General features: G+C 41.8%; 1 protein-coding gene across 3 annotated transcripts in view; it reads left to right on the top strand.

The window, feature by feature from the left end:
• ATP6V0A4 (ATPase H+ transporting V0 subunit a4) overlaps window positions 1–17183 on the top strand; it is a 101242-nt gene that overhangs the window by 16556 nt on the left and 67503 nt on the right. Inside the window, exons 2-7 of one of the 3 annotated variants that reach the window (XM_019825881.3) lie at window positions 5195–5289; window positions 5403–5468; window positions 5563–5681; window positions 8773–8906; window positions 9990–10068; window positions 10366–10460. In XM_019825881.3, the coding sequence (XP_019681440.3) occupies window positions 8790–8906; window positions 9990–10068; window positions 10366–10460 (291 nt within the window). In that variant the 5' untranslated portion in view covers window positions 5195–5289; window positions 5403–5468; window positions 5563–5681; window positions 8773–8789. Of the gene's footprint in view, window positions 1–5194; window positions 5290–5402; window positions 5469–5562; window positions 5682–7084; window positions 7343–8772; window positions 8907–9989; window positions 10069–10365; window positions 10461–17183 lie in introns of those variants that run through there. The other 2 variants (XM_019825880.3, XM_011280577.4) reach the window with 2 other exon arrangements.

The raw sequence follows: 17183 nt of genomic DNA, 5'->3' as shown, positions 1-17183 counted from the left end.
TCGTACAACTGTTACCTTCCCTCTCTTCTTTTGTCTGGTCAGTCTCCAGGTCCAGGTCCATTTTATTACTTACACAGCTGTGAATATGAGGCCCGCTCAAGTTGACATTTTGTTTTGTAACATTGCATCACCGAGGGCTTAAAGTTTCCCCTCAAAGCAGTTTCTTGTACTGTTTTTGTCTTTATGGTCCATAATCTGTGATCTGCTCTCCAGAAATCCATAAAGCTCTGAAAACAAAGATGTTTTTATGCACGTGGCAGCACAGTCTGACCTGATTTAACATGAGGCATGTGTAATTTTTATTGATTCTTCATAGTGAGGATGTATATATTTAAGTACAAAAGGATTAACCTGCTTTGATTACAGCGTGCTGCCCCCAGGGCCCATGTGGTGTTATATAACATATAGTATATACCTGGCTTAACTTTCTAAAATAGACGACATTCTGAAATCCAAAAGCCTTCTGGCCCCAAAGTTGAAGACCTGTAATATACGAGCTTTATGTGTTCGTTACGGAAATATCAGGGAATAAAGAAAAGGACAAAACACATAAATCTAAATCCAAATCCTATCCACCACGATGATCTCAGTATAGTTCCTTCCACATCTTTCCTGTATTGATTATACATGTTGAAGAAAGTTCATTGATACTGTTTCATAAAATACTTTTTATCAACAGTGTTCCAAGAACCTGTTTCCTTGTCTATAGAATGCTTTTCATGCTATTTTAATAGCTGCACTATATTCTATCATAGAGATGTGTCAGAGTTCGCTTAACCGTCTTGATCTTTTACTTCTTCCTCAAAGTGGCCCCTGAAGAGGGTTCTGCAAAATCTCCAGGGTTCTGTGCACCAGTTTGAAAACCACCAGTCTGGCTTAGGATCCTTTTCCAGTCTCCTGATGGGTAGCTGCCTTCCCTGGGGCCACTCAAACCTCCCGGGCTACTTTGATTTAGAACACACATCTCCAGAGATTTGTCTCTGTCCTCTCTCCACTGTATAACGCCAGCTAAGCACAATTCTTCTTTGCTCTTTCTGAAATCTTTTTTTTTTTAACCTTTTATTTTGAAATAATTACAGATTTTACAGAAAGTTGCAAATAGTACAGGGAGGTCTTGTGTGCCCTTCAAGCTTTCCCCATTGGTTATTTACATGGGGAAATTGACAATGATAGAAAGCTTGTATATGGTCCTGTGCCATTTTATCACGTGTATAGATTCACATCTCCAGCACCATAGTCAAGCTATAGAACCGTTCTGTCACCATGAAGATTTTCCTCATGTTACTCCCTCATAGACACACACATACACCACCACCGTGACCATTCCTAATGCCTAACAACCAGTAATTTCTTCTCCATCTCTATAATTTTTGTCATTTAGAGAATGTTGTCTAACTGGAATCATATACTGCATGACTTTTTCAGATTTTTTTTTTTCACTTAATCACCTTGAGATCTATCCAGGTTGTTGTGTTTATCAATAGTTATTGCTTTTAGTGCTGAGTGGTATTCTCAGGTATGAATATACCATAAGCAGGATATTTTGGTTGTTTCCAGTTCTGGGCTATTAGGAATGAAACTGCTATGATTGATGTATAGATTTTTTAGGGGCGAACATAAGCTCCATTCTCTGGGATAAATAGCATGAGTGTGATTGCTGGGTCCTAAGGAGAGTGCATATTTAGTTTTTTTTTTTTTTTTAAAAAGCTGCCAAACAGGGGCTCCTGGGTGGCTCAGTCGGTTAAGCATCTGACTTTGGCTCAGGTCATGATCTTGTGGCTTGTGGGTTTGAGCCCCGCGTCGGGCTCTGTGCTGGCAGCTCAGAGCCTGGAGCCTGCTTCAGATTCTGTCTCCCTCTCCCTCTGCCTCTCCTGATCTCACACTCTGTCTCAGTCTCGCAAAAATAAATAAACATTAAAAACAAATATTTTTTTAAAAAACTGCCAGACAGTTTCTCAGAGTGTACCATTTTACATTTCCACTGGCAATGCATGACACATCCAGTCTGTCCACATTTTTGCCAGTGTTTGGAATTGTCACTATTTATTATTTGTCATTGTTCTGGTAGGTATATATTGATATTTCATCGTGGTTTTAATTTGTATTTCCCTAATGGCTAATAATGTTGAACGTCTCTTCCTGTGCTTAGTGGCCATCTGTACATCTTTTTAGGTAAAATGTCGTATGGCTTTGGCCCATTTTTCCAGTTGGATTGCTTGATATTTTGTTGAAGTTTGAAAACTTGATAAATTCTAGGTATGAGTCCTTTATCAGATACGTGACTTGCGCATATTTTCTTCCAGTCTTGAGCTTGTCTTTTTATCCTTTTTTCTAGAATCTTTTGCACAGTAAATTTTTGAATTAATTTTTTTTAATTTCTCTTGTGGATAGCAATTTATGTGTCTTATTATAGAACTCTTCACCAAACCCTCGGTTCTGAAAATGCTCTACTGTGTTTCTGCTCAAAATTTTATAGTTTTACATTTGAAATTTATCCCTGATCCATTTTGAGTTAATTTTTGTCAAGGGTGTGAGGGTTGTTAGTTCTTTGTTCCATTTTTGGCCCGTGGATGTCCGTTTGCTCTAGCACCATTTGCTGAGAAGGTGATCTTTCCTCTACTGAAATGCTTTCCACTTGTGTCAAAAATCAGTTGGCCTGACTTGTGTTGGTCTGTTTCTGGGTTCTCTATTTTCTTGGATTCACCTGTTTGTCTGTCTTTCCCCCAGCACCACAATCTTGATTACTGTAGCCGTATGGTAAGTCTTGAAATTAACTAGAGTGTTTTCTCCTACTTTATTTTTCTATTCGTTATACCTCTGCTGATAAGACCCTGGCTGGGAGGAGAGGAGTGCCTGGTTACTGCTCCCCACATGACCTCAATGAGGGGGTGGCCTCATTGCCAGTGGCAATCGGGAAAGTTCCCATTAGATCTCCTCTGACATCACCCAGTGAGGTTAACAAAGGGTGTCTTATTACCACAGGGTGGGTCTGGGAGTTCAGACTCCGCACTTGGCCTTCTCTGACACGATACTGGAGGGTGTCGCTTTGGTGCACGTGCGAGGGTAGAAGACTGGGCTCTCCACTTGGGCTTTGCTGACATGGGTGGGCATAGAATCACAGTTTTTTCTGTGGTGTTTGGCTGGATTAGAGTGATTACTATCTGAAAGTCTTCTTTCTTACTAGGCTGCCTCTTTCCTGATGCCTTGGCTAGAGAGAGCAGGCTGTATTAGGGATTTTTTTTCTATCTGCCTATCTTGCTGGCTTCTGCAGCACCATGCCTAGAACATAACAGGCGAAAGAAACCCCAGAGAACTTGCCTCTGTCATTCCTCACACCCTGAGGTTCCTAGAAGGTCTGTCTTCTCTCTACCTTTCAGAGTCTTCTAATATTTCTTGTACGTACAATGTTCCGGGTTTTCAGTTTTAGTTATTGGGAAGAAAAAGTGTTTCCACTCCATCTTTCCAGAAGCAGAATCAAAGTAATTTTTCAAAAATGTCAATCAGTTGGGGCGCCTGGGTAGCTCCGTTGGTTAAATGGCTGACTTGATTTCGGCCGAGGTCACGATTTTATGGTTCATGAGTTCGAGCCCACATTGGGCTGTATGCTCACATACAGATCCTCTGTCTCCCTCTCTCTGCCCCTCCCACGTGCATGCACTTGCACATGTGCTCTCTCTCTCTCTCTCTCGCACTCTCTCTCTCAAAAAGAAATGTTAAAAAAAAAATTTTTTTTAATATGAATCAGTTAAGTAATGTCATTTCTCTGCTTCACAATTTCCAAGGGCTTCCTGGTATGATTATAAAAAATAAAAAATATATAAATCATAGTCAAAATATATAAAATCAAAATTTCCTAATCATAATCAAAATATATAAAATCAAAATTTCCTAAAAAAAGCGAAAGAACAAAATCCAAATTTCCTATCGGCCCATCAGAACTTCCGTGGCTCCCTGTTTCCACTCTGACGTGCTTTATACTCCCTCTCCCCACCCCTCTCAAGCCCCAGACACATTGGCCTCCTTTGTGTTTCTTGAACGTGTTGCGCCTTCTTGGGCTATGAAACAATATCACGCATAGTTGTAAACAGGGACTCTGGTGTTAGATGACCTGTCCTGAGTGACTGTGTGATCTTGGGCCACTTTCTTGGCCTTTTTGCGCCTCTATTTCCTCATATGTGACTTGAGAATAAGAATACTGTCCGCCTCCTAGGGTTATTGAGACGATTAAATGGATTGGCCCGTGTGATGTAATTTGAGGAACTCTAAAGTGCAGGAGCGATACCCAGAGCAGAGGAAGCATTCAATAGATAAATCAGCTGTGGGGATGAAGTTACTTACACCTCCCTGCTCTTGAATGGCTGTTTCTGTTGCCTAGAATACCTCCTGCCACCCCCCCCCCCGACTCCCACCCCCCACAACCCCACTTTTTTTTGCAAGACTGACTCATTTAAATCTTCCACACCTCAGCCTAAATGGCCTTATCTGCTTATGTAAAGTAGTCTCTCTTCCTTTCTCTAAAGCCTATCTTTCTATAATAGCACTTTTTATAATCTGTGATATCTGGTTAACTTATTACTCGTTTACTGTTTGTCTCTTGCCCCGTGGACAAGAAGCTTCTTCGTGAGGGCAAGCACTCTTGTCTCTTACTCACTGCCCTACCCCCGCCCCCCCCCCAGCCCCGAACAGAAGGAGCCACATAGTAGACTCTTAATAAAGATTTATTGAATGGATGAAAGAATTCAGATCATTTATGGTTACACACCTATTACACATAATGCTGCAATAGACATTATTGTGGTTAAATTTCCATATACAACTTCCAAATTTTTTCGTAGGATGAACTTCCTAGAGTGGGGTTGCTGGGTCAAAGGATATACACATGGCCTTTCAGACAGATTGTATTAATTTATTGTCCTGCCAGTGTCCTGTGAGTGTGTTGTCCTTCTGCATTTTCCACTCAGGACTTTAGGAGGGAAAAAAAGAAGCAAACCTTGAAATGCATTCTCCCTCCTCTCCTTCTCCATTCAAAATAATTAATATTCTGTTATACTTTGCAGGCGAGGATACTGGGAACCTGGGGTTAAATAAGCTTCCCCAGGGTCAATGGCAGAGCTGGGATCGTGGCTCGGGTCGTTTGGTTGTAAACTCTGGTCTTAACCATCGAGGTGTGCTTTTCGTCTATATTTTTCCTCAGTGATTCCTGGGCACCGGGACATTTGAGGACGTCTGCACCACCCACTGACCGGGGGACCCAGCAAACCCCAGGGGGGCTGAAGAGCAGAATGAGAGGTAGGCAGCCGAAGGGGCATGAGGAGGGAGGCACCAGTCGAGGCAGGGGCTCCTCTTGCCTCGAGTTCTTCTGGCAAGAGAGACGGAATCAGTGTCGGGCATTCTCTTTGCAGTTGCCAGTTCGAATCCTTCTGCTCTGCGCTGTGGGTCCTGAGTTCAGCCTTCAGAAGTCTGACCAGGTGAGGCTGGACTCGAGTGATTCCGCCACGTTGGGGTGGGCGGCTCTGGCCAACCTCTGTGTCTGAAGCAACCCGAGCATTGCTTTTCCTACAGGCCTCGTCACAGGCCACCTGCTCCCCCCAGGGGCCCTGGCCTCCGCTCCCCCAGGTTCAAGCTGCCCCTTCTCAGCTGATCTTCCCAAACTGCCTGCATTCACCCTGCTGCCTCCCAAGGTAGATTGTCCACCCTGTGTTCTCAAAAGCAATAGTTCTAATTTGATGACGCAGAAGCATCACCTGAGGCGCTTATTAAAAAGACCTCAGACAACCTGGGCCATTTGAATATTGACGGGATATTTGATTACTGTTGAATTACTGTTGAATTTTAAGTGTGACCATGGTATTACATATGTGTGTATTATATATGTAATATATATGAATATGTATCTTTTAGGTTACATACATATTATATATATTATATTATTATAATATATTATATATTATATATTATAATATTATAATATAATATATGTATATGAAAATGTATCTTTTAGGTTACATATGTATTATATATATTATATAATATATATTATAATATATATAATATATGTATATGAAAATGTATCGTTTAGGTTACATATGTATTATATATTATATAATATATATTATAATATATATTATAGTATATATAATATAATATATGTATATGAAAATGTATCTTTCAGAGATACATACTGAAATATTTTGAAAGAAGAAATATGTGTGGGATTAGCTTCAACGTAGCCTGGGGTGGGTGGGAGAAGTGGGTGAAAGAACTGATGATACAAAATTCACCAGTTGACGCTGAGCAGTGTGAATATGGGGGTGCCTTATATTGGTCTCTGTACTTTTGCGGTTGCTTTAATTTTTCCACTCTAAAAAGTAACAACAACAACAAAACACCCTTCTTGTTCTAGGGTACATGTGCCACTCACCCCAGGTGGGTGCATGAAGGGATCTGCAACCCGCCCCCCCCCCGCCCCCCCCCCCCCCCCCCCCCCCCCCCCCCCCCCCCCCCCCCCCCCCGCCTTGAGGTAAGCTGCTTTGCCAAGCTCATTAGTGTGAACAAAGGTGGCCACTGCAGAGGACCCCCAACCAGGAGACACGGTGTAATTGCTTTACTCCTCTGCTCCTCGCCCCTCTCCACCAAATAAGTTGATCAGGACAGTAATTCTCTGTCAAAGGGTAAATAGTCATGTCTGGCCCTGTCTCTTTACCTGGGCCACATTGGAAGCTGAATCTTAGCTATTGAATGTTTATCTGTCTGTTTTGTGTTGCAAGTGAAGTGTTTTTGAAGATAGTTGTTGATAAGATAGTGGGCATGATTTGTTTTTCATGTCTCAAACGATTTCATTTTACAGTGACAAGAAGGAGTGTTTGATGTGCTTAGTAGATGCACTGGAAGGTTGTCTCTAGGGCCCTTCTAAGTCCTCTAGAAACCTTTCCCAAAACTGCTCACCGAGGGGTGAGTTACTTTTCTTACAGGAGAAAGTCACTGCTTCCTGGTGGGGCTCCAAGGTCGTGGCCCTGGGCTCAGGTGGCTGGGGGAGGGAGGGGGTTTGAGCAGGGCTGGCCGGTGAGGCAGGTTCTTCTCACTCCCAGGCAGGTGTTGATACAACAGAGCTGCCTCTGGGCTCTGTAGGCACCTAGGGAGGAGAAGCACCGGGAGGGGCTCTTTGCCTTAGGGAAGCCACCCGAGGAATCCTGGTCCCAGGCCTGCCACTCACAGGCCCTGACCAAACACAGCTGCCTCTGGGGGCTCCCTGCTAGGGGGGTTGGGCCGAGGGAGTACCAGAGAGCTGTAGCCCCCGCCCTGCTGCGGAACCCTGTCTAGAGCCTGCTGGGACAAAGCCGGGGTAAGAAGGTCCTTTACACTGTGTTCTTGGTCTGCTTGATGCTGATGTCTTGTGTCTCTCTTCTACGGAAACATTCCTTTATTTATCAGAAAGGGTAGTATGAAAAGTTTTGATTCATCTAGGTGTCAAAAGGCAAAAAATGCAGCATCAGGCGATGCATTCTGGAGGGAGGGATGATGTTTGGTCTCTAGTCAATAAATTGGGCAGTAACTTTTGAGAACCTGCTTTGTGGCTGAGCTATACTGGTGATAGAATGGAAAACATGACATAGTTCTCACCTCATGGAATTGACTGGTTAGTGGGCAACACAAACGTGAAACAGGTAGTTGCCGATGATTTATCTTCTGGGAGTACTGGTTTCACGTGGTGGTGGTGGTCTGAAAGGGCTTAGGGTAGAAGAGGATCTTTGCACTGAGGCTCCAATGACAGGATTGTGTTGGGTGCATGGAACCCAGGGGGACTTGGGGAGGAAGAAAGTGAGGTTCCAAATCTAGGGGAATGCATGGACAAAGATCCTGAGGTAGGAGGGAGCTCCGGGAGACATTGTGTGTCCAGAGAGCAGTGTGAAGGGCAATGAAGCTGGAGGGGAAGGCAAAGGCCAGATATACAGCCTTTTTGTTGGCCAAATCAAGGGTTTTAGACTTGATTCTATGAGAAATAGAGATACAAGAATAATTAAAGCAGAGAAGGGATAACCCCAGTGTCTGTCAAACAGCAGCTACTGTATATATTATAAAATGAAATGAGAAAAAGGGGCCCGTTCTGGAGGTGTGACAGTTATTCCAGAAGGTTGGTCTTTGGGGAAATTGATTTGGCTTGGCAGTGGTAGATCAGTCCAGAGGGCCTTTGGTGGGAGTGGGTTCTACATGAATACCCTTTTTCCATACAGAGGACATACGTACAGATTTATTTCATTCTGGCTGACTGCACAGGGTTCTGTGAGTCAGCTTAATCACTGTCCTGTTGATGGATATCTGGGTTAGATCCATTTATTATAATTATGATATACAATGTTATCAGGAACATCGTTGTGCATACATTTTCCCATACATCTCCAAGTTTGTCCAGATGAATAGCAGTGGAAATCCTGGGTCATGGATATGAGTGCTATAAAATTTGATAGGCACTGACAAATTGCTCTCTGAAAAAAACTGTCCAAATGTACACTTCCAAGACTAAAGTACAGTGTATGAAGATGCCTGCTCTCTCATACCGTCCACAACATGGGTCTTTACTCATATTTTTTAATCTCTTGCCAGTCCGATAGGTGGTGAAAAGTGCTATCTTGTTTTTGTTTATATTTTTAGAATTAAGAGTCATTCCTGTTGGATTTTTTTCCCCTGTCGGATATTAATATAATGCAACTAAAGCCAGTTTTCATCCTAAGGCTTCTATACTCTTATTCCCTCCGATGTCTTTGTCTCCTGCAGACCAAGGCTGTGTCAAGATGGCGTCCGTGTTTCGCAGTGAGGAGATGTGTTTGTCCCAGCTGTTTCTCCAGGTGGAGGCTGCATATTGCTGTGTGGCTGAGCTTGGGGAGCTTGGACTGGTTCAGTTCAAAGATGTAGGTGCCACATTCTTGGGAGACCAGAGGAAGGTGGGGTGGGTGTAGACATCTCTTTCACACCAACTTCTTGGTAGTGAACTAAGTTCAGGGAGTAGAGCCCTGAGCTGGGATAGATGGAGTTCCACGTGGTTCTAGTTGTTCTGGCTAAGGTTTGTGATAACGTTGAGAAGTGACTTGCAAACATGTTCTCCTTTCCTCTAGATGTATCTCTTCTATAGGAATGTTTTGAGGCTCTAATGCAGTCACTACATGTTAGATGGCATTATACTTTAGTTCCTACATAGTACCTTCAAAGAATTAGAGGTCTCCAATGGGCATGTGGACTACCAAACCTTGTTCCGAAGACAGAAACCAATTGTTCCTAACTAGCTGGTCTGAGGACAAAGTGCACAGTCTCCCTAGAGTGACATTCTAGGGCTAGACAGTCTTGAGTGTGATGTTGGGGTATCATTTCTCAGAGGTGGTTTGGATCCTTACCAAGCTTTTTTGAACAACGTTCTTTACTCCTTTACTTCCTCACCAAGATCACAATCAAAACTAAGCTCCTGCAGGGAAGGATCTTGTCTTGTTCTGTGTGTTCTTAGTTTCTAGTACAGGACCTGACGTGAGGCAGTTCCTTAATAACATTTATTGGGCTGAGCTGAGGGTCACCATCACTAGGACACTGAATTTTTGTTGATGATTGTGATAACATTGCGTGGAGCTATGCAATTTCAAGATCCTGTCGTATTCATGACTCCACTGAGGATTTCAAGGCTCATTTGGATGTAAATCCAACTAAAAGCAAGGAAACCTTAACTGTGGGAGGACTTTCTAAGTGTAGGAAGACCAGAGCTGAGGCATTTGGGAGATTGTGTATAAGAACATCAAGGTGTGTTTTGCCTGTAACTTACCTGTCTCATGCATGGAAGTATCTATTCCGAAGATGGTTCCAGCAACCTTCCCCAGCATTAATAATAATAATAATAATAATAATAATAATAATAATAATTCCCCAGCATTAATAATAATAATAACCAAAGGGAATACATTGGCATCTGTTGCTACTAATGTGTGGCTTCTGGTTTCCCCCCACTCTAGTTAAATGTGAATGTGAACAGCTTCCAAAGAAAATTTGTGAATGAAGTCAGAAGGTGTGAGTCGCTGGAGAGAATTCTCCGTAAGCCAGTTTTCTGTTTACTGTCTAAGTGTCACCTGGTTGGGAGGTAAATGGTTTGCAGAACTAGATTATAACAAACATGTACCTGTTTGTATACTTTTTGAGGTGATTCTAGAGACAGAGTGGGGAAATTAGGGTTGGGTTGCTGGTGCCATGGCAGTCCTGGGGGGGCGGGGGCGGGGGTGGCGGGGAACTCAGGTAGCTGGGCTGGCTGAAAGGTACCTGTCTGCTTGGGCCCACTTCTTAGGTGAGAAAACACAATCACCTTGGGCTCTCTCGTGGGGTTTCATCCCACAGGTTTTCTGGAAGATGAGATGCAAAATGAGATCGCAGTTCAATTGCCAGAGAAAGCCCCACCAACCCCTCTCCCACGGGAAATGATTACCCTGGAGGTAGGTTCTTTTCTACTTTGCTAAAGACAGTCACGAAGCCTGTCTCCTGAGGAGCTCAAAAAAACCCACTCACGGATCTTTACCCAGTTGCAGAAGGTGTAGGGGCGGATTTATGTGACTGTCCACTTTTCAGTATTAATCCCCCAGGAAAATCCCACTGTAAAATTTTTATTTTCATTTTAAATGTTTATTTACTTTGAGAGAGAGAGTGGGTGTGTGCATGTGAGTTGGGGAGGGACAGAGGAGAGGGAGAGACAGAATGCCAAGCAGGCTGCATGCTGTCAGTGCAGAGCCCGAGATGGGGCTCAGTCCTGCCAACCATGAGATCATGACCTGAGCTGAAACCAAGAGTTGGAAGCTTAACCCACTGAGCCACCCAGGCACCCCACCCCCACTGTACAATTTTTAGAGTCACTTCTGATCATGGGGAGAGCTCTTTTTTTCTCCTACTGCAGCCCGAAGGGAGCTCACCCCACTTTGAGAAGTGGTTTCACTGATGGACATAAATTCTCTCTCTCTCTCTTTTAATGTTGTATCTATCTATCTATCTATCTATCTATCTATCTATCTATCTATTTGAGAGATATAATTTTTATTGAGTATTCCCTAGGTCCAAAATACTGCTCAAAACATATTGTATGTTTTACATGTAATTGGTCAATGATTGTCCCTATTTACAGGTCAAATATTTGAATCAGACGTCAAGTAACATTTCTGTCATCATAGAGTTAATAAATGAAGGAGCCAGGAACTTATCCCATTGGTATTCAGAACCCATATACTTTTTGTAGGGGAGATACATTTTATTTTGAAATAATTACAAATTTATAAAAAAATTGAAAGAATAGGCCAGGAAACTCCTGTTTATACTTGTCTCACATACCTTAACCGTTAATATTTTGCATATTTTTTCTCTTATTTTCTCTTTCACTCCCTTTCGCTCTTTCTTTCTTTTTCTTCTCCTTATACACACTACACACAGATAAATGTGCATACAAGTTTTTTCTAAACTATTTGAGAGTAAGCTGTAGATACATCCTTAACCCCTAAATACTTTAGAGCACTTTTCATGAGAACAAGGACATCCTTTTGCATAAACACACTACAGTGATCAAAATCAATACCTTAACATTGAGATAATACTATTATATATCTCATTTACAGACCTTGTTCAAATGTGACCAACTGTCTCAACAATGTCATTTACAGAAAATTTGGCAAATTTTATAGTCTGTCTATTCTCCTCTCCAGTCTAGTATCATGCATTGTATTTAATTGTTATTGCACTTTATTCTTATCTCTCTGCCACAAGTCCTCAGTCTTACTGTCTTACTCAACCATAACAATTTTGAGAAGTCTTAACCATTTACTAGAGTGTCCCTCAACTTGGGTTTACCTGATTTTCTATGCTTATGATTAGATTCAACTTATGCATTTCTGTCAGGAATACCACACAGTGATACTACATCCTTCTCAGTGCATTATGTAAGTTGGCACATGATATCCATTTGTCCCAGAATTGGTGACATTAAATTTGATCTCTTGGTTAAGGTTGTATTCATCAGATTGCACTCATGTAAAGTTAATATTTTCCCATTGTTCACTTAAATATTTTGTGTGGGGATACTTGGAGGCTATGGAAATATTCTGTTCTATGATCCATTGATGATTCTTTTTTTTTTTTTTACTTTATATTTCTTTTTGTTTTAAATAATTTATTTTTTAATTTACATCCAAGTTAGTTAGCATGTAGTGCAATAATGATTTCAGGAGTAGATTCCTTAATGCCCCTTAACCCATTTGGCCCATCCCCCCTCCCACAATCCCTCCAGCAAGCCTCTGTTCTCTATATTTAAGAGTCTCTTATGTTTTGTTCCCCTCGCTGTTTTTATATTATTTTTGCTTCTCTTCCCTTATGTTCATCTGTTTTGTATCTTAAAGTGTCATATGAGTGAAGTCATATGATATTTGTCTTTCTCTGACTGACTAACTTCACTTAGCAAAATACCCTCTAGTTCCATCCAGGTAGTTGCAAATGTAATGTTTTATTTATTTTTGAGAGAGCGCAAGCAGGGGAGGAGGAGAAAGAGGGGGACAGAGGATCGGAAGTGGGCCCAGCTCTGAAAGCAGTGAACCTGATGTGGGGCTGGAACTCACCGACTGCAGGATCATGACCTGAGCCAAAGTCGGACGCTTAACTGACTGAGCCACCCAGGACACAAAGTTCTTAGAAGCAGTGAAGTCTTGTCTATATGATGCTACTGAACAAGACTTTTGCTGGCACGATGGGATCTTCTTTTTCTTGTCTTCCTTCTTTTCTTAACTATTGTCACTGTACTCTGCATTATAGCCTAAGGATTTATTTATCTTATAGCTGGAAGACCACCTTCACCCATTTCACACCCCGAAGCCCCCGTAACCACCAATCTGTTCTCTGTGTGTATGAGTTCAACTTTTTGTTTTTTTTTCTTTTCTTTTCTTTTGTTTCTTTCTTTTTTTTAAGATTCCCTAGTTAAGTGAGATCTTAAGTATTTGTCTTTCTCTGCCTGATTTATCTTACTTAGTATACGCTCAAGGTCCATCCATGACATTGTTATGGCAGGATTTCCTTCTTATTATGGCTGAGTAATATTTCCCTGTGCACATATACCCCATCTTTATACATTCATCCGTTGATGAACAGTTAGGTTGTCTTCACTCTTGTAAATGATGCTGCAATGAACACGGGACTGCAGGCATCTTTTCGAGACAGTGATTTTGTTTCCTTCGGATAAATACCCAGAAGTGAAATTGCTGGATCCAATGTGTTGTTAACTAATCATCTTTCTGGTGGGAAATGGCTCATGCTTTGTATCTACTCTAGACTGAGGCCTCTCCTCGACTGGCTTCTGGGATCAGCTGTGCCGCAGCCAGCTGTTTTCTTTAGCCAAGGACATTATAACTGAGGGGACTACCCCTTTCTTTCCCTCTCTCCTTCCTTTTATAAAACTTGGAGTGCCCACCATGCACAAGGTAGCTTAGAGAGAAACAAAACATGGCCATGTCCATTAGGAGCTTCTAGAGCAGATGGTGGTGAAAGGAGGGAGGGGTGAGGCAGTGAGAAAGAATGTCAAAAGGTAGGCAGAGCCAGATCCTGGAAGGCCCTGTAGATCTGGATTAAAAAAAAAATGGATATTTTATGCTAAGAAAAGGAAGGGCCCATTAAAGGAGGCAGGAAGGTAGGGGAGCTTCACTGAGCTGAGCCTTATCTCTGGCTGGGTTTGTTTGTTTGTTTTCTTTAAAGATAATGTAAAATTCTTGAAATTTTTGGAGCCTTTAGTAGTATAAATAAAGATACTCTAACAGAGATACGAGACTGGCAACTCCCCTGGAAAATATTTTGGACCTGGCCATACAAAAACCTGGATATTTTGGAAGATATTGAGTTGGTTATACGTTTCAGATAGTACTTAAAAAAAACAAAAATCATTGCCTCCAAAGGAGGTAGGCATTGGCCCACTGGTTGGTTTTGAAACTCTACACTTTCATACATTTATACTGGTGACCAGTTAGATTACAGTCCAATGTGTACCAACAGCCCTTCCTCAGTATTTTCCTCCTGGGTATTATTTGTTGTAAAGATGAAATTAGAATGGCATGAGCTTATACGTATTTGTCTAACCATTGACCAAGGGAACAGACTGATTCAACGGTCTGGCAGTTAGTTGAGTGTTCCTCCAGCATTCCTATGAAGGGGAATCCTTCAAGATTGTGCAAGAGTACACAAGTGGCTTTGGGCCCTTGACTTGCAAATTTTCTCAAGAGGCTTTCATAACAATCCTGGAGGAAATACTAATTCAGAAAAAAAAAACTACCCACAAATCCACCATCTCAGCAGAAACTGCCATAACTTCTCAGTTTTTAGGTTTTATCCTTATCAGCTATATTTTTATGTAACCCCATGTCCATTGTCTACATTATAATTTTCTACTTTTTGCATTTAACTATCACTTTGTAAACTATGTTTTAAATAATGGACTGTTGTCCAAAATATTTTTAAAGGCAGAATTATTTTAAAAAAAAAGTTTTTTTTTTTAATGTTTATTACTTATTGAGAGAGAGAGAGAGAGAGAGAGACGGAGTGTGAGTGGGGAGAGTTAGAGAGGAAGACACAGAATCTGAAGCAGGCTCCAGGCTCCGAGCTGTGAGCACAGAGCCTGATACGGGGCTCGAACTCATGAACCGTGAGATCATGATCCGAGCCGAAGTTGGATGCCCAAGTGACTGAGCCACCCAGGTGCCCCAGCACTATTTTTTTTTTTTAATATATGAAATTTATTGTCAAATTGGTTTCCATACAATGCCCAGTGCTCATCCCAAAAGGTGCCCTCCTCAATGCCCATCACCTACCCTTCCCTCCCTCCCCCCCCATCAACCCTCAGTTTGTTCTCAGTTTTTAAGAGTCTCTTATGCTTTGGCTCTCTCCCACTCTAACCTCATTTTTTTTTCCTTCCCCTCCCCCATGGGTTTCTGTTAAGTTTCTCAGGCTCCACATAAGAGTGAAAACATATGGTATCTGTCTTTCTCTGTATGGCTTATTTCACTTAGCATCACACTCTCCAGTTCCATCCACGTTGCTACAAAAGGCCATATTTCATTCTTTCTCATTGCCACGTAGTGTTCCATTGTGTATATAAACCACAATTTCTTTATCCATTCGTCAGTTGATGGACATTTAGGCTCTTTCCATAATTTGGCTATTGTTGAGAGTGCTGCTATAAACATTGGGGTACAAGTGCCCCTATGCATCAGTACTCCTGTATCCCTTGGGTAAATTCCTAGCAGGCCCCAGCACTATTTTTAATAGAATCATTGAGCGTATAGAGTAAATGGTTAAGAAGCGGTTAAGAAAAAACTTCGTTTTCTCCCCCAACTTTCTGCCACTATAGTTAGTGTTCAAAATTTAGGGTAGTGATTATCACTGGGTGATGTGCATGTGGGGCCCATGGTGGAGTTCTCTCTGCAATGTGTATGAAATTTTCCATCATAAAAAATACTAAAAATTCAATTTTTTTCTGATATTAATATGCTTTTTTTGGGAGGGAGGGGAACTAACATTTGCAGGAATATTTTTGTTTTATTGTTTATTTTCTAATCTCTTTGGTAAAAGTGTCTCTTAGGTAGATTAAAAAAATATCTAGCCTGATCGTCTCCGTCTTTTAACAGGTGACCTTAATCCACTTTCATCTATTATGGTTGCTGATTCACTGACCATTGTTTTTGTTAAATGTTGAATTGATACAGTAGAATTTTTAGAAACTGTGTGTAAGGTATAAAGAATAATGATACAGTAAACACTGAGTGCCATCACTCCAAATGAGATAAAGGTGACCACAGTGATGGTGTTAAAGCCCTCTGTGTGTCCTCCCCTCCCCCCTCTCCCCTCCACTCTCCTCCCCACTCCCCTCTGCACTCTTCCCCCCTTGGAGACCATCACTGTCCTGAATTTTGTATTTTTCTTTTCTTTGTTTCTGTAGAGTTTTATCGCATATTTAGTCTTCTAAATAGCATATGATTTAGCTTTGCACATTTTAGTCTTATGTAAATGAAATCATGTTTATTCTTTTGCAACTTTCTGTTTTCTTACATCGTTTTATTTTTAAGACACCATATTGTTTCATGTTTCTGAAATTAATTCATTTTCACTGCTGGGTAGTGTTTCTTGTATTGAATGTACCACACTTTATCCATTCTATTGTTGTTGGACATTTGAATAAGTGAGAAATGAGCTTTCATATGTGTGTGTGTGTGTGTGTGTGTGTGTGTGTGTGTGTGTGTTTTGTTTGTTTTTTTTTTGTTTATTTTATTTTATTTTTTTAAATTTTATTTTTTTTTCAACGTTTATTTATTTTTGGGACAGAGAGAGATAGAGCATGAACGGGGGAGGGGCAGAGAGAGAGGGAGACAGAATCGGAAACAGGCTCCAGGCTCTGAGCCATCAACCCAGAGCCCGACGCGGGGCTCGAACTCACGGACCGCGAGATCGTGACCTGGCTGAAGTCGAACGCTTAACCGACTGCGCCACCCAGGCGCCCCTGTTTGTTTATTTTAGAGAGTCAGGGAGAGGGGCAGAGGGAGAGAGAGAGAGAGACAGAGAATCTTAAGCAGGCCCCATGGTCAGTGCAGAGCCTGATGTGGAGCTCGATCCTACCACTCTGGGATCATGACCTGGGCTAAAATGAAGTTGGGCCCTTAACCAGCTGAGTCAACCAGGCACCCTGAGCTTTCAAATTTTTTAATTATTTGCCAAATCTCAGTAGTGCATTCACAAATTGTGCCCAACAGAGAGATCCTCACCTATTACATTTTGAACTTCAATACCTATATTTTACATTTCCAAGATTTCTTGTTTTTAAAGTTTATTTATTTTGAGAGAGAGAGAGTGAGCACAAGCTGGGGAGGGGCAGAGAGAGTGGGAGAGAGAGAATCTCTCCCCCACTGACAGTGCGGACCTGTCAGAACAGAGCCCGACTCAGGGCTTGAACCCATGAACTGTGAAATCATGACCTGAACCGAAATCAAGAGTTGGATGTTTAACTGACTCAACCACCCAGGCGCCCCCACATGTCCAATGGTTCCCCTTTTTATTTACCTGTTTTTTCATTTTAGGACATGTTTATTTAATAATTTAGTGGTGTGTGTGTGTGTGTGTGTGTGTGTGTGTGTGTGTGTGTGTGTAGGGGT

Source organism: Felis catus, chromosome A2 (genome assembly GCF_018350175.1).
Source record: "Felis catus isolate Fca126 chromosome A2, F.catus_Fca126_mat1.0, whole genome shotgun sequence".
In the NCBI taxonomy this organism is placed as follows: domain Eukaryota; kingdom Metazoa; phylum Chordata; class Mammalia; order Carnivora; family Felidae; genus Felis; species Felis catus.
Note: the sequence above shows the minus strand (reverse complement) of the source record. Positions and strands in the feature narration are given on the sequence as shown.